This window comes from Drosophila eugracilis, unplaced genomic scaffold (assembly GCF_018153835.1).
Source record: "Drosophila eugracilis isolate 14026-0451.02 unplaced genomic scaffold, ASM1815383v1 contig_646, whole genome shotgun sequence".
Taxonomy (NCBI): domain Eukaryota; kingdom Metazoa; phylum Arthropoda; class Insecta; order Diptera; family Drosophilidae; genus Drosophila; species Drosophila eugracilis.
In genome coordinates, this window is record NW_024573532.1 from 79,547 (window position 1) to 96,899 (window position 17,353).

Here is a 17,353-nt window from a genome sequence, read left to right on the forward strand (position 1 = left end):
CGAAAGTTCTTAACGAAAGAGTTATATTAATTTTTATTAAATTTATTTGAATATCCAGAAATTCAAAAACTCAAATCAATATCTCAAATCCCCTTTGGAATATCTCAATCCACCTCCTAGGAATCACACTTGAAAGAGCATTTCCTAGCTGCCACATTGCGAAAAATGCGCCTCACTTGATAAAAATAAGCAAAACCAAATCCCAAGTAGCCCCACTAATAAGCTCGATTACGCAGCCTTCGATTCGTCAAAGGATCCCTGTCCCTGTGCTGAGACTCATCGCAAACTGTTTTGTCATCGTCTGCCGCCTTTTGCCAACTCATTTGATTTGCCTCCGCTTATTGATACATCTACACAATAAGGATATCCCTGCGTGTGTGGGGGCCTTTATGGGATACTTTCTGCGAGGCGGTCGTGTGTGAATATGTGGAAATTTGTTACATATTTGGCGCTTCGTCTTCGGGATTGAAAGTGTGATTGTTTAGTGGATTTATGGGCATATGAAATTAGGATTTAATGGGCATTTGCTTTGTATCTGAAGTGGATATACGCCGCAGGAACCCTCGCATCCCTCCTTGGCGGTGGGTGCTTAGCATAATGTTTATGATGTAGGCAAAGAAATTGCAAATCGCCGCTTAGCGCCTGTTCTTTAGGGGCTTAGCTACTGAAAAACACAGCTAAAGGGAAGCTCCTAAACCCGTCGGGAGTGCTCGCCGAGGACAGCTTAAAGTGCTTAGGACAGATGCAATTGGAATACTTGAAGTACTCATGCTTAAACTTGGCTCTCTTTTGATATTATTAACTACTTTGGCTTTCTTTCCACTGCCTAATGGACCACTTTCTCAAGCTCACCAGGCACAATTTCCCACTTTCCTTCCGCTGCTTTAAGCCAACTTTATTAAGTCAAGTCGTCTTGACTGGCATTCCAACTTAATAAGCGCAACAGCAACATCCAGGGGCAGCAACAACAAGTAAATGGCGCTATTTAAATGCTAAACAACTCTATTAAGTTGCACGACACACCAACACACACAGGCCCGCACGAGATGTGTTCGAGATATACGCACACACTCGCATGCAGGCTGCCTCACTTTCTCCTATATCCCATATGTATATCTATATACATATACCCCATATCCATGCCAAGGGCAAGCTTGACATTTGTCCGCCGTCTTCTCTGCAGAGAAAACTGAACCTCAGCACGTTTCAAATACAATTTACAATAAATAAAATTTAAAAGCGAGAAAAAAGACTGCTACAAGAGCAGGGCGACTCGTATTCAGAGACACTCGAGGGTTCAGGGCGGCGGGAAAGCGGGAAAGCGGGAAAGTGCGGGGATAAGCAACTGACTTAATGGCGCCGTTTGAAGGACAGGGAAGGGTGGGGTTACTGAATGCTAGATGCTGGCTGCAGGATGCTGACTGGAGCTGAGCACGTGACGACACTGGGGATAAGTTTAAGGAATATAAAAACGGCACGTCAGGTGGATGTGACCGTGGGGCTGACAATTAATTAGGGTGATATTCATAATTACGAAATCAATCGGAAGGTGTTTAAGCCTCTGCTCATTTTACATTTGCCGCTGATTTTATTTCTGTCCTGATTGATACAGAGGTTCGCTTTGCATTCTATCTCGCATTCACTTGCCAGTAAAGCGTTTTGTCTTCTCAATTAGATATGCCCTAGTCCTCTTCTCAGTTATTATGATTACCACATAGCTGAGAAGCCATGTCTTAAGCAGGTATACTATGAGGATAGCAATTTAAGTAATAAATTAAGTCGGTTAGGCTCTCAAACTACTGCAAAACAAAACTTTTACTTTTAAGGCGTGAAAAATAAATGGTAAAAGTTGAGAAGGTAACGGAACGACCTCAAAAGCTATTAATAATTTATCAGTTTCAGCCTTAAAGTGATTCAGGCCAGGCAAGCACTAGTCCAGGAAATACTTCAGCAATCTCCGACATCGAATAAGGCACTCAAGGGCACTACTGTTCCTTAAGAAATGCATTTTAAGCCAGTGTGCATGTGGCCCGTCACAGGGACATAAAACCACTCCTGGACCCCTTCGCCCGCCGTCTATATGGAAATTCAAGGAGTGTGACATGGGCAATCGCAGGATGAGCTGGAATAGCAAGCGTCTTACCTTTCTCGGGAATCGCATTGACGACCGTATCCTCGCGTATGTCCTCCAGTAGCTCATCCTTATTTTGCATTTCCGCTGCGAGATTTCATTCCAAATGCCAGCAGGGCGTGAAAAGTGTTGAGTGTTTATCCAGAGTAGGGAGATGGAACGAGAAGACGGTACATTTAGAGAGGCAGTTAATATTGGCTTGGTTATCCTTAGTGCAAATTCAATTTGCGGTGAGAAGTGTGTAAGGAATATAAACAGATACCCCGGCGAGTCTGCACTCCCCTTCCAAATTGGCAAGCTAAGAACCCCAAAAACCGCACCCAACACGCCCAGAGTACCAAGGGAGGAAAACTTCTCGTTTCGTGAACTTTTCCAATATTTTAAGGTCGCTTTTTCAGCGCCTTTCTTTGCAGTCGCTCGGCTTGTAATTTCCACAGCCACAAAATGAAGTTGCAATTTGACTTTTGTGCAGCTGCATCAGTGGACCGGCTGAAACCGATTGCGGGGAAAGGGGTCGATTCCCGCAGGTAACAGGTAAAATGCATTTTCAGGCAGCTGTCATAAAATATTTAGCAAATGCCAGCAAATGGGTAAATCGATTTACGTTTATGAGCTTGCGCTTAGAACGGGGAAACACGGACCGCAGGGCAGGCAGCCTTGGGGAAATGTAGCCAGGATAAATACGAATTGGGTAACTTAATTACAAGCCAATATATTTACAAATTGGCCGATATTGAAATGAAATTTAAAGTTACGAATGTTCATTTTAAAGCTCTTGCTTTAGATATAGCCTTGCTGATTTATTCAAGAGCATTCTCCTCGATTCGGAGATGAGTTCCGTTCGCAAGGCGAATGATAGGTTCCCAAGTTGTCGACTATTTTGATATTGATTTCCATTTCCATTCGGCCCGGCACCTTGGCACACATACTTTTGTATCTATTTTCCGGGTACACCGGCTGCGCCATAAAATAATGTCGTCTAAAAATAAGGAGACCTTGAACGGGAGTCTCCATGCGTGCAGACAGACGAGTCAATAGCACAAATGGATCCGTTCCCTTCCATTTTTCGTTCCGCAGATGGGGAAAGGGATCTAAGGCACAGACACTTAAACCGGGGGAAAGGAGCTGGATTTTCAATTAATTTTCGTGCTGCGACTTCTCGAATCGAAGCCGTTTGCATTTTAATAAACGTATAGCACATGCTAACTGGGCAGGACTGCTCTGGCTTTTCCGGCTTGTCTGGCTTTTCCGACTTTTCCCACATCTGTCGCAGCTGGCTGGCAATGCAAATACATTTTGTGGCTGCTACAAACGCACAAAAGTATGCAATAAATTCGATTTCTTGTACGAACAGTCGAGGAGTAGTTGGGAAATGAAGGGGAAAGGGGACGAGCAAAAATCAACTGCTGGCTAGCAACTTTTGTATGCGATTGGGTCTGGCTGCTGTTTGTAATATCTTGTGTTGCATACTCGCAGGCGCCCGTCACTTCCCATTTCTCTAGAACATGCCAGTGAATTCCTCGCTGCTTGTGGCTTTCGGTCCATGTGCAGACATGGAAAACGCATAGTGCGGGCCAACAAATGTTTCCAGGGACTGCTACGTGCCTCCGCTTGAGACAGCGCACGGAACAGCCGGAGCCGCAAAAGAAAGTGTTCTGCAAGTTGCATAAAGTTCCCAGTTCTGCCCTGTCTTTGTTGCTCTTTTTGTGCTCAGTATGACGTGATTTGCAGGCAATACGACGTGACCGTGAAAGACTCACAGCGAGACTTGATGAAGGAGGAAGTGAAGGGGAAGAGTCTCGGATCTCGGGGATTGTGTTGCCGGCAACTCTGTGGCAATTTTGAGTCAAGAGCGAAGAAGCAATAGAACAGCTGAATCTTTGATAAAGGATAGAGTTTCATAAAACCAAACCTTTTGTCTGGCATCTAAGTTAAAACTCGAAACCCAGAAACTATCTTGGTAGTTCGCATAATAAATAACTTCCTTCGCTGTGGTTTCACTATTTAGTGTAATTATGATAATTCTCATACATTTGAATTCAAATAGATACAATCTTGGAACTATTGCTGAATGGGGTGAATCTCCAGCCCAGCAAGGTAAAATAGTTAGTCTCTCAGTTATTCAAAAGAAGAATCTGAACTGCATGTAAAAGAAATTTAACATCAAAGGGGTATAAACATATCGGACTGTGCTAGATCTAAGTTTATCATAGAGATAATTGGGAGTGAAATTATAGGTAATCGAAAGACCTTTCATTTCTTTAAAACAATTTCATATCATAGGCGCATGCTTAATCTAACTTTAAATCTGTTATAGTCAAAGACCTGACGAAGAACATACAGTCCAACTTGTCAACGAAAATATAAAAACCCTTTAAAATACCAGTCAGGTAAGTATGTTATCGAGAAAAGAAAGTCTGGTTCTATACCAGAAAAATAATAGCCTTAATTCGCTCCAACTTGGCCAATGCAATAGAGAGATAGAGAAGGTCGGGTGGACACATATTTTCCCTGATTTAAGGTTTATATATTCCCCGAATCCATCTTAAAGCGCGCCGCATTCCGTGTCCACTTAGCTGCACACCTCGAGGCAGCTCCCATTTTCCTGCTGTCTAACCTCAAAACTTCATTAGCCAAAAAGCACGCGCCGCCAAATTGAAACGACAGAAACAACAAACGGAGGAATATCTTCAAATAAAAGAATGAAAAAATCAGAAGACAGGGTGGGGAAGAAGAGTGCGTTGAGCGCTATAAATTGCACGGCGGCAGAGAATAAATGTAAAGTAAATGGCGCTAATTCAAAGTAGATTTATTTATTATGCCATTTTTCCCGCGGCCCAGCGCCAAGAAATATGCCTTAAATTTCCCATCCGAACATTGTCGCTGGCAGACAATGTGGCAGCTGCAAGGGCGGGGAGCGGAACGGAACCGGAAGAGGAACACGCAGTTACAGGAAGCAGGAACAGCCCAAACACGGCGAAGGCGTAGCCAAAACAAAACTGAAAAAACAAGGGCAAACAAATGAAAATACATGAATATCTTTCCAGAGCCCAGAAAATTATGCAACAAAAACGCGGGCGAGGCTCAGAAATCCGCGGACAGCTTTAGGCCCTCTCTGACGGGCGAAGCGATATACATGCTCCTTCTTTGTTTGCGGTGGGTCGTGGGAGGCTTACGGTGGAAGGTGGATTGTTGCGGTGGAGGAAGGGCCGTCTGGGAAGCTGAGCACCTGCTGCCAGAGACAGCCGCTGTTGATTTGGCTAACGCACTTAAGCCAATTCTCTCTCAGTGCCTGCCGGCGGCCCAGATGATTTATTAGCCCGCCAGACAAGAACCGGATTATCATTTTGGAAGGTGTCAACAACTGCCCGGAATTCGCGCAAATTTGTCTATGATTCCCAAGTGCTTGTAAGTGTTTGCTTTGGCCCGGCTAATGATTCCAATTAGCCGAATTTACAACGCCCACTGCAGTGGAAGGAGCGACGAAGCCTTCAATCCAGATGTGTCTTATCTGCCGCCACACCTTCACAGCCCGCTCATCAATCTCGCGCTGGCCAAGTTTCTGAGCCAACTTAGGCAGCGCATCAGTTTGCAGACGTGATGTGGCGTCCCCGAGAGCGAGAAACTTGATAACACTTGGATGCAACTTTCTTGCATTTCCCCCGGCCCACAAAGGCGATGAAGTTCCGCGAAGGGAGCCGACTTTCAAATTAGCAGTCAGAAAATTGTGTAGTCGCTTTCTCTATATTCACTCGCGCTTTCGGCATTCGTTTCGGGAAACTGAAAGTTTCGGCTAATTGAGCTGAGCGGCATTTTTGATGTTTGGTCCGCCGGCCAAGAGTCAACATTCGGGAAATTAAATTCGACTGAGCATTTGGAAAAGGGCAGGTTGACTCCCATTCTACTAGCAAAGCCACCTTCAAACGGCGGCGGAAACAAAAGTTGAAGCATAAACAAGCATTTGCCAGGAGGCAACAGGGGAAAAGCGCAACAGACAACGCAGAGGAAAACAGCACTGGGCCCCATAAAGCACAAATTACAAGAACTAAGGCAAATAAACGACAACAAGCCCTCAAAGGCCAACAGCCCCGTGATTGCTCCACCTCCTCGGGCACCCTTCGATTGCCGCTCCCCTCGGCAGCTCATACGCTCGGATGAAAGGACCTGCAGCCCGGCGTGAAAAAGTCTTGCATACTTTTAGTTGCAGCGCGAAAGCGTGTGAAAAAGCCAACACACACAAAACGAGCACAGACGCTGGAGCATAGACAACAGGAAAATGGCGGATGAAAAGAGGGCACACATAGAGGGCAGAGCGACAAGGGCAGAAAATGGTTGCAGTCCGTGGGAATTGTTGAAAAATTGTCAAACAATTGCTGGAACGTCAGCGGCAATTGCAGCTAAAAACCAGTAGAACATTTTGGCCGTGTTCTATACTATTAGATACCCCATATTTTGCAAAGGAAGTTTGAAATTGGTGAACTCATTTTCCATAGTGTGCCTTTCAAAGTTTTTAAAAGTTATACTTATTTTTATGGAACAAAAATATATTTATTAGAAACATAATATTTGAAGAAAAGATAAGAATTGAATCGGACAGATCGCCCATTTAAATACATCGAAAAGTCTGATAATAAAAGCTAGTTGATAGAAGGAGAGTGTCCATAAATCGCATAAAGTGTGATTTAATATTATCGATGTCTAGGCGTAGGCGTATACATGCTCTGAAAAAGGTTTCTTCAACTGGGAATACATTTAATGGAAATTAGGAGATCCTCTGGACATCGGTTGAGTTTGAACTACTGTCGATCCGGCCGATGTTCATCATACTTAAAAGCTTTAGTAACAATGAAGAACTCAAAACACCACAAATAATACACTTTCCAACCTCGTATGCAAATCCCCAAAAGCAAAAACAAAAGAACATTTCAGTCAAAAACCCTTTTTGAAAAATTCATGGGTCAAACATTGGAATAGTTGGTCATCATGTCAAGTCATAAACCCAGGAACTGACGACCCAAAGTGCCATCAATCACAATGTCAATCACTTTTTGTCATAAGTAGACACCAGCACAAGCACCAGCACACGCACACACTCGCAGGGAAGAGCATATATTTTCAGAGGCTGAACATTGTATGCAATGTCAACGTTTGTCCACTTGTTGAGCCGCCCTGGCAGAAGGATGGCGGGATTGGGATGCGAAGGAGCGGGACTCAGCTTGTTGCCCACAAGCCATAGACAAAGAAAACTTAAGTGGTCACTTGTGTGTGTGAGCCGGGGCCAGAGGCCGGTAGAGGGGCAGGCGTGCGTCGGGGCTGGAACAAGCCAGAATACGCATACGCCATGTGCGCCCCTTAATTATGCTGTGGGCTTTGGGCGGACAATGACAACTTAAACAGCCACTAAAGCTAACCAAGCACGTGCTCCGGCCCTGCCCATCCAGCAACGTTTATCCATCCGTACTCCTTCCACATGCCCCAATATGTGCCCAATGAGCCAAGCTGTTTTTCGTGCCCGGCCAGACTGCCAGTCACATAATTCACTTGAAATGACATCCAGATAGCTTTGGCGAGGGAGCAGAGTTTAAGCCACTCAAAACTTTTTGTTAGCACTTGGCAAAGGCGTCAAAGTTGACCTTGCGACCGGCACAAAGCGGGAAAAGCAAATGAAAATTGCTAAAGCCCAGATCGATTACGTCGGACGATGATAAATCTGTTGGCTGGTGTGATGGAAGATCTTCCAGCACATAAAAATTTCATAGATAAAGGTATAAGTCAAATTCCTATACTGACCAGATGGAAAAGATCGACTGCAAGGAAAACCTTTATGGACTTTTAAGTATAATGGGCGTGTCCAATTTCTTAAGTAAGGGCACAGATTTTATAGATTTTATCTTCTATCATCGCTATCTTCCATATCCTAAAAGTAAATTCTGTAAGTACAACTATTAGAAATTTGATTTCATTTTCTTTCAGGCGAAAAGAATGACATGGTCAATAACTCCTGACCGTAAATTGTATGGCTATTGCACCTTTAACACTCACTTAGTAATAAATCGAATCTTGGTGAGGTGTTGGTTTCACCCCATCTGGTGTTTAACCAGCCCATTTTTTCAATAAACAAAGGTTTCTGCCGACTAACTAGTATTGCAAGGACTTTATAAGGGTTCTGAAATGTTTGGTATTGTTAAGGGAAAAGAAGGGAGTGGATCTGAAAGAATTTGACAGCTTTGTTGGTCTCACAGGAGTAACCTGGTAGTCATGACCTATTTGGATGATTTTGCTTTAGTTGAAAATAAGATAAATTGCAATAAAAGAAATACTGAATATCTTATACGTTTCAATATATACGTTTCAAAGAGAAATACAAAGATCTGTTAAAAAAAATAATGTTATTTTAGCGGTAACTGTAATTCAATATCCTCGACAAAGAGGCAGAACTAAGTCAATAGGCAGTAACTCACCCAAGTGGTGGGCGATATGATCGTGCTCCTCGGACTCCCCGATGACGAAGTCCTGGTGCTGGTGGTGCAGCTGGTCCAGGTGGTGCAGCTCCCCCTCGTCGTCAGTCTCCTGGGCGGCGCAGAGGGAGAGCGAGAAGGACAGGAAGATAATCGAGGCTATGGCAGCGGTGGCAGTGGCAACAATTAGCCGTGAGGATATTTCCGGCATTTTTCGCTTCCGCTGCAGCTTCCCCGCGCCACGCCTGTCCTGACGGCGCGCGGCAATTGTCGCTGCATCCGCTGCCAGCGGAAACATTTTAATTTTCATTTTTATTTGCTAGCGCCGGTCCGGCCCTCTTCTTTTCGCTCGGTCCTCGTCCTGCTTGGTGATTGTTTGTCCTCTGATTGCTCAGCCACTTGGCTGCTCCTGCTAGGATCCGGGCAAGTTCGTCCGCTTCACTTTCGATTTCCCGTAACTCTCAAATATTTATGCACGTCGTGTTGCTCAGCTCTTGGCCGAGAAGTTGGAAAACATTTCCAATGCATTACTACAGACATTGAACTAGAGCTAGAGTCCCCTGCGGATGTTTTCCCTGCAAATAGCGAAAAAAGTAAAATCAATACGCCGTGCATGCAGACTGGTATTTCTGATAGTTTTTAATTTTTACCGCATTTAATGCAGTCCGTTTACTGAAATTGTTGCCATTAATTACTAAACATGGAAATTTCATTATTGAGACATGTTCTAAATTCCAGAAAACACTTCAGAAAATATTCAGGTTTGCCCTTCCTTTTTTGTTTTAAATGACAAATGTTGCCCCTTAAATGTTCCGCCTGCAGATAGCCCCAACTACCGATATTGTTAGGATATTGCCAGCCGAAGATGATAAAACTCTAAGTGCCTGATGATAATCCATTTGAATGCAAACACGTTAAGCAGGGAGAGAGGTATGAAAATATTGGGGTCAATATTTCTGAGTATACCACGACTCCTTTAACCGTAGAAGTGGAAAAGATTCCGTTGCTTAGTTATAAATAGTTACAATGAGATATACAGCTACTGGCCTTATTATGATGTTTAAGAATTCTTACTTTTCCCTGTAGCAACTGCACTCTTAAGGTCTCTTAAGGTTTAAAAGATGTGGCATGTAAAAATCTTTATTTTGTTAACCTCTTGACATCCAACTGCCTGACATCTCTACTCAGGGTCGCAGGAGTCAAAGTGGCCCTTGAAAGTCGTGCCAGCAATATGTATGCGCAACTCGACATGCCTCATTTTCCACCACGTAGGCGGAATGCAACATTTTCAAACCGCAAGTCGTTTTCGGTTACATATTTGCCGCCCACTCATGGATGAAGTTTCCCTGCCTATATGCCCCATCTATGTGCATCATTTTATAAATCTTGTACGAGAAAGCCTGAGCTTTCTTTAATTGCTGGGAGCGGCCATATTAGAAGACCCAAACCTACCGCACCACACGGGGAGGAGGGGCGAGAAAACTCGGCTGGGAGGCAAGCCACGACCGGGCCAACGGGAATCTGAGGAAACTTGAAAACAAAAGTCAAGCGCAACGCAACGGAAAGCGGCAGAAAGGCATTTAAACTTTTGGACAAGTTTAATTTCCCGTCGAGTGTGGCCCATAGTAAGTGCCAGAGATGGTTAAGACAGATACTGGAAGGAGTTGTGGGCCTCTCCGCTTATGAAATTGAAAGCACTTTCCATCTTTGAAGAAATTGAGTGCTGGCAATCAACTAATTGCGGTCAGATCCCCGGTCCTGATTTCCACGGCACCCGTCCTGTCGTTTCATCGATGGGTCGGAATAAGGTCTGCCATTTCCGTTATTAATATTACTCTTATCTCCTTAATGTTACCACCGTTGATCATCCTTGCCTGCAGTCCATTTCGCCGGCTTATAACCAGTTGACCAGGTGGAAATTAATGAAAAATAATGCCGGGCTGAGTCCTCCTATTATTGTTCCTTTGTCGAGGCTTGTCACCTTTGTGTGGCCTTTGGTCATTTATGGCATTGTTCGCCGGGATTGCTGGTTCCCCAGGCTCGCTGGGAAAATCATAAAGATAGCGGCCACAGAAAGCGCTGAAAAGGGTGAATGTGTAAAGAGAATGGTCTGAATAAGGGAGATAAAGGCAGGACGGTGCTGAAAACTCGAACCCGATGTGACAAATGACGTCTTATTTAATAAATTGGCTTAAATGGCTGACATGCAGCGCAACAACCGAATCCCCGAAAGAGGTTATGAATGGATGTCAGGTGGCCAGCGAGTTGACTTGACATTTATGGGCGAAAACGAGCTTAAGCTGAAACATGTTTAGGGAGTGCCTCGATTGCTTGTTTATGGAAAGTTAAAGGTATTGGAATAAATAAAGTTTTTAATTTAGGAAGAGAGTGGAAAACAAGCTAACAGATCCTAAAAACGCCTGCGCCGAGCAGATGTCCTTCTAAAGTCGGTCACGCCCTATTTTTAAACTCATATTATTCATTTGTTACTACTTTTAAAATGAAAGATGGAGTTTTCTAATGGAGTACAGAGTAATGGGCAATGTTGATAAGGAAAACCAAATATTAAAGTATCTTTATTTAAGATAAGATAAGAGAAGTTGTCTTTGTTATGAAAACACTTAAAATTTTATGAAAATGAGAATGCATTGTTATAGAGTCTTTCTCTTAGATCCGAATGGGTTTTAGGACTTTAACCCAAAGATATCAGCGGATGGACTGAAATGCACCGATTCCTGAGCGATTTCCCATCAAGGCACAATCCCAAGTGAATGCACTCAAGGTGGGGCTAAGGGGCTAAGCATCGCATTACGTCCGGCTATTGTTCCGTTCATCGGTCCGTTATCTGTGATAAACAGCTTTGAGACCCGGAGACCCATCTGCTGCTCCCAAGGCACATCAGACCAGCCAAGTCCGCCAACGTCATAATGATAAATAGCCGGACGAGGAAAGAACACCGAGTGCCCGATCCGATGGGCAATCTTGGCCAAGTATGAAGTCGGGGCGATTGACACCTCGTTGTGGGCCTGGGCGCGTCATTAACATTTCTATTTGATGGCTGGAAGGTGTTTTACCTTTGCCTGTTTTCATTTCGCTTATTTCGAGGCGGCCTTTGTTTCGGCTTCGCCCCTCCGCCGTGTCTTTCCATTTCGTTTCTTTCGGTTTATCGCCAACTGTCAATCGTTAAATGACAGACAAAGAAATGCGGCCAGCAATTTGCAGCCAGCTAAATGGCGTCTATGATTTCCAACTGTCAATGACAGTTGCTAATCCACGGCATTCCTGCTTTCTCGGGCTTTTCCGCTGTCTTGCTTCGGAAATGAAATACAAAATTATATCCCCCTGGACCCTGCATTTTGTACCCTTTTTGAGGGCTAAACGGGTATACTGAGCTTCTGATATAGTCGGAAAACTATTCTCTCGTTAAAATGTATTTCCCTAACAATTGCGCATACATTGAGTAAAGTTACTTTAAAAGTAATCATTCCCAAGAAAGAGTAGAGAGTATGCCATCCTTTCTGAGGAGGTATTTCATAGTCGGATCTTTCGCAAGCAACAGTTCTTCGTGCTTTCTCACTATTCCGTCCGCATCCATATTTTCCTCGACTTTTTCTGGTGAATGTTCTCTTATCCGCATTCTTTCTTCGTTTTATTTGACATTCCCTTTTCGGAAGCGTTTTGCTACTTTCGCGTGTCAAAAACTGCAGCAGAATGCCAAATAAAGGGCTTGTTTGTGTCACCTGGAAGGTGGGAGCTTGTGTTCCGGTCGGTACCTTCCTGGCGTCCGTAATATGCAGAAAATGGCATTAAATTAAGCTTAATCTCCACCGGCACTTTTTGCCAATCGAAATATGCTCGGAGTGCAGCTGAATTAGATTATTTATCTTTTTGACGCTTCCTTTGTTGTGTCATCCTGTTATGGAAAGTTACTGTCAATATTTTCCGAAGCCTTTTTCCAAATGACATGCATTGTTTGCACGTTAAGTCTACGTGTTTAGCGCATAGATTTGAACTTTAGTGTTTTAAAAAAATCAACAAATAAATTGAACTCTCCTTTTTTGTTTTACTCTATAAAACAGGATCTTGATCTTATTATTTATTCCTCTAGATGGTTCTTTGGGGAATATAACCGTACGACTCTTTAAGTGCAAAATAACTTAACTGACTTAATTGGAATCCTTTCGGGATCATAATTATACAAAAGAATCATTTAAATTTCTACTTATTATCGAATATTTTCTGACCTTTTTTGATTCTATTCTATAGAAGAGGGGACCTTTAGCTAATGCAAAGCGAAAATGAATGCTTTTACAAGCGCATATTTTTAGTGTTTTTGGCCCCATGTTTAATTAGAGCCACGTCCTCGGCGGGCACTTACACCATTTGCAATAATTCATCTGTCCACTGACTGCCAGCTGCTGCTGTGCATCGCTCGGAATAAAAATCAAATCACAGCCCGTCCATCTTGGCCGTCAGTTGCCATGATGCTTACTTGTTTTTCCTCGCCTTGTCTCTCCTCGGTTGGGAAATTTCTTTTAATATAACAAGCCATGCGAACTGCGTATACAAAAAGATGGCAAAATGTTTGCTCCAACGCCCGCTCACACTAACTAGCCGGGAGCAGTATTTTTCCACTGCCACGCAGCTTGTGCATTTTCCTCGTCTTGCATTTGATTAACCTACAAAAAGGCGCTTGGGCGTGGGCAACAGCTCGCACTGGGGGCGTGTGCTTTCTGTGCGGTTTCTGCGCTTTTCTTAACGGGCAACTTTAATAAAAACGGTCAGATGGTGGGTTGCATTGCAGCGGGGGAAAATGCATAAATGCATAAAAAATTGGCCAGCTTACAAGCCGCTTTACATATGCAATACGAACGCCTGCTGTGAGGGTGTGTGGAAGTGTATTGGCACACACACTGTCATACTCTGTTGCAAGTAGACATTTTTCCGACACGTGTTCGCTTTCCCCTACTTCCTGTTTGGGCTCCGCCATTGATGTGAGTTTTCTCCATCCTCCATCAGGGGAGAACTGGACCCTTCCACTGACCGCCCCTTAAGTCCCCTCGAAGATTTAATTAGTGCTCGCAAAAACATTTTATCCAAATAAATGGGAAAACTAACCAAATCACCAAGGAGGCGGATCTCTCTTTGCTTTTGTGATGGAAATGCAAAGCTGTGGTGCCCCAGCCCGAAAGTATGCTGTGGAATTTTCACAGCCACCTGGCAGCATATACAAGTGTGTTCGTGTGTGTGAGTGCGTGTGGCTGAGAGCTTGCGCTCGTTTGTGTTATGTGGGTTGGCCATGCATTTCCGGTTTTAATGATTATAACACAATCAAGTGCATATTGCCTAATTAGCGATCCCCAGCAGCAAGCGGCGTTCAGGCCACATAAAGTGCATAAAATATTTCCCTCACCCAGTCCATATGCATGCGTTTGTGTTGGTGCTGGCTCACGAGTGCGCTAGTGTGTGTGCCCTCGCATATTTTATGTCGCTTATTGGAAGGCATTCCACCACGGGCTACGTATGTGCATGCTTTCAGCAGCCAAATTTCATGTTCATGTTGTTTATACGGCTTCCGTTTCGCGTGCGTGTGTGCGTGCGTGTGTATGCGAAAATATTGTGTGTAATTGTGTGGTCTACTACCCGTTTTATTTGATAATTTTGCATCGCAGCATACTCCCCACCTATTCATTAGCACTGGCGAGCAGCGCTTCCAAATTTGTAGACACAACAAAGCCAAATGTTATTCCGTTCCCCCTCGATAGTCTGACACTTGACGTCGGCTCCCATTAATCTGGTTAAAGCTCGTCCTCGACTGCTGTTCGCCCTGTACTTTGACGCGTTCAAACTGTTTCCGAGCTGCGAACGAACAAAAAGTTTATACAAAGTTTGCTGATAATAAAATATTCGGCATTTTCTCAAACTGCATCGTAAATTATCATTTACGAGTATATCTACTAGAAGCGAATTCCGTCCGAGGGAGCATTCTCTATCCACAGCAAAAATTTGTACCATGTAACCAGCCTCACAATCGAGTAAGTCTCACAATGGTATATTGCATTCACTCTAAGTAGTTTCAGGCAGAAGTACTATCTATAAAAATTGTATGTGTCCTCCATACTCCTGAACGTGGATATCAGAAACTTTGAGAACTTGAGAACTTTGAATTGGGAAGCGAGAATTTCTTGATCGGCAGGTTGCGCATGCGCAGCTATTCATCTCACCAACTAAATAACATAAAGATTGAATGGGTTTAAAATTGTTTAAACATATTATTGGTCCATCGATGTGGGTAACACGAATGGGTGGCGAGCTTTTACGTGTTTAGCTTTTATTTTTGCCCAACAAGCAAAATGTTGGACCTCCTCAAGCTCTTTGGTAATTACACTATTCAGAGGTTTATTACAGGGGCAGAAATGCCACCTTTCTGCAGTGGTTTTGAATTAATCATTTAACACTTTTTGCACATTTTTAATATGTTTATCGGAAACCTTTGTGTGAATTGTGTGGCACGGAATACAAAAAGTGGTATTCGAAGCGTATACTTAGGCATAAAATACTCTTAGAAATGATGTGAATGGCTATGGGCAGCATTACATTCTAAGACAGCATTGCGTGGCAGCTGGTTTTGACAAAATCCAAATGTCGATTAGGCCAAAAGGTGCGTTAGAATCAGGCAGGCAATAGAATTTAAACCGAACGGTTCATAAGGATTTACCCCCACAATTCCAGCGAAAACGCTTAGAGCTGGATTTAATTTTTAAAAATTCCGACTGACATAAATCCTGCGAACAGAGAGTTGATGGTCAGGAGAATGTTCTGCTATAAGCAGGTTTCCCAGGGAAAAGCTAAAGAACGTGTCAATGCCACACCTACGGGAGTACGAACTACAGCCTTCGTTTTATGTCCCATATAAGAAAGAGAAAAAGATGTAACCTTGTGCCTGGCACATTTGAAGGAGCCAAATGTCAATATATGAATGCAAATTTGATGTCACTTCTCTGTTTTAACAAATATTTAGTGTTTCGTTTAACCAAATTAAATGTTTTTGTTGTTTTTCTGCTGTTTTAATACAGGTTTTATGGCAACCACATTTGTAATGTGACACGGCTTTGTGTCGTCAACCACTTTCAAAAGTAATTCAATTTTTTCAAACCGAATTTCGTAATTTCGTTTCATCCTGTGTGATCATAATCCTGCCCGTTCACCTCCTCCTCGCCGGTGTTCTTTTTTTGATGCTGCTCTTTGCAGGCCACTTTTAATTGCAATAATTAAATGTCAAATTAAATCCTAAATTCCTCGGTGGAATTAATTCAATTGGCGTGACAGTCAAAGCGAAATTACGAATAAAATACCGCAATTTCACAGGGCCGACAGGGCTCTTCTATTAACGCCATTTCCAGGCTCCGCAATCCTAGAGGAATGCTGTGATTGTTTTTCCGCAACTCGGTCTCGCAGTCTACTCTCGTTTTTGCCAGCTATTTAATGAGCCACGCTCGACTTGCCACCAAGAATGCAATCACCGGGGGAGGGGCACCTAGATGCAAGGGTAAACAACCAGGACAGAAGTTCCCAGCAAGGAGCTAGCGCCCGAAAGAACCGGCACAATTTGCGTTAAGCGGGCTGTGAAAAATGAAGTACCAAATTGAAGCTGGCAGCCAGCGTCTCCGGTTGTGTCTTGCACTTATTTATTTATTCAATTCTGGCCATTTCTTCCGCTTACGTGCAGTGCTGGGCTATTGTCCTGCGACGTTTCGGAAGCACTGTCCCGAGGAATTGAATTCAAGCGCCGCTTGGGCGCACTCGTTCTCGAGTGACGAATCGCGAACGCACGGACTTTCGGCACTAACGCGTTAGGAACTGCGAGCAGGCGCGACCGTCAGCGTTGCGCACTAAAACCATACTAAACTAATTTGCTTAGCAGGACGCACTGATTACACAAAGTCTTCGAAGGGCGATAATCGCCGCTATTCGCCAGGAGTGCCGACTGACGAGTGAGCTTCGTTTTGGAGTTCGTGGAATTCGGCAGGACTCGACAATTTGCCGAGTGGAGCCGAAGGCCACAGGCGAAGAGAGCAAGGTCCTGGAAGAGAGCAACAGCAATCGAGTTCTGTTAGCAGGCTAACAGAGCGGCGGAAGGTTAAGAAATCATTCCTCCATAATGGGTTAAGGCGACGAAGTCAGCCTTAAGTAATAGCTCTATTCTGTGGACTAAACACACAGCACTTTCAACTTCCAAGTAGACCAATTAAGTCGCATCCTGGCTGATTAATTTATCGATTTAAATGCAGAAATTCCGGGCCGTTTAGCCGGGCATTCCCCAATGATGGCCGAGCTTTCAATCATTTAAAATCCCCCAAACACACACATCCATGGCCATCAATGCAAAAATCAAACATTATTTATGCAAATTACAAACCATTATTATTAAAGCCAACAACCACAAAGGCAGTAATAGTAGCCAGCCCGAGGAGCAGGGTGGGAGGAAGAGTCCGACCCACAATCATATCCGTCATAGTCCGGTGGCCAAGAGGCAGGGGCGGACTGCCAATGCTTTGGGGAACCAATTTGGCAGCCGGCATAAATAAATTTTTACTTAATGTAGGTCAGTAATGCGGGCAGTAGTCTCTCTTATCCCAAACCTCGCTCTTTGGCAAGCGCAACTCTTCGAAGCTCCCTCTCTTTAGCCGCAACGCCATAAAATATGCTGCAAAAGTTGCTTCTTTCCGGCTGCGTGTGTGTAGGTGTTCGGGAAATGCCATCA

The 17,353-nt window shown here is 43.9% G+C and overlaps 1 protein-coding gene across 1 annotated transcript in view; it reads right to left on the bottom strand.

Annotated features, from left to right (window-relative positions):
* Window positions 1-16,471, bottom strand: part of LOC108103378 (hemicentin-1) — a 34,243-nt gene extending 17,772 nt beyond the window's left edge. Inside the window, 3 exon segments of the mRNA XM_017208824.2 lie at window positions 2,144-2,218; window positions 8,593-9,164; window positions 16,313-16,471. Of these exon segments, the coding sequence (XP_017064313.1) occupies window positions 2,144-2,218; window positions 8,593-8,899 (382 nt within the window). The 5' untranslated portion in view covers window positions 8,900-9,164; window positions 16,313-16,471.
* Between the last annotated feature and the right edge of the window lie 882 nt (window positions 16,472-17,353).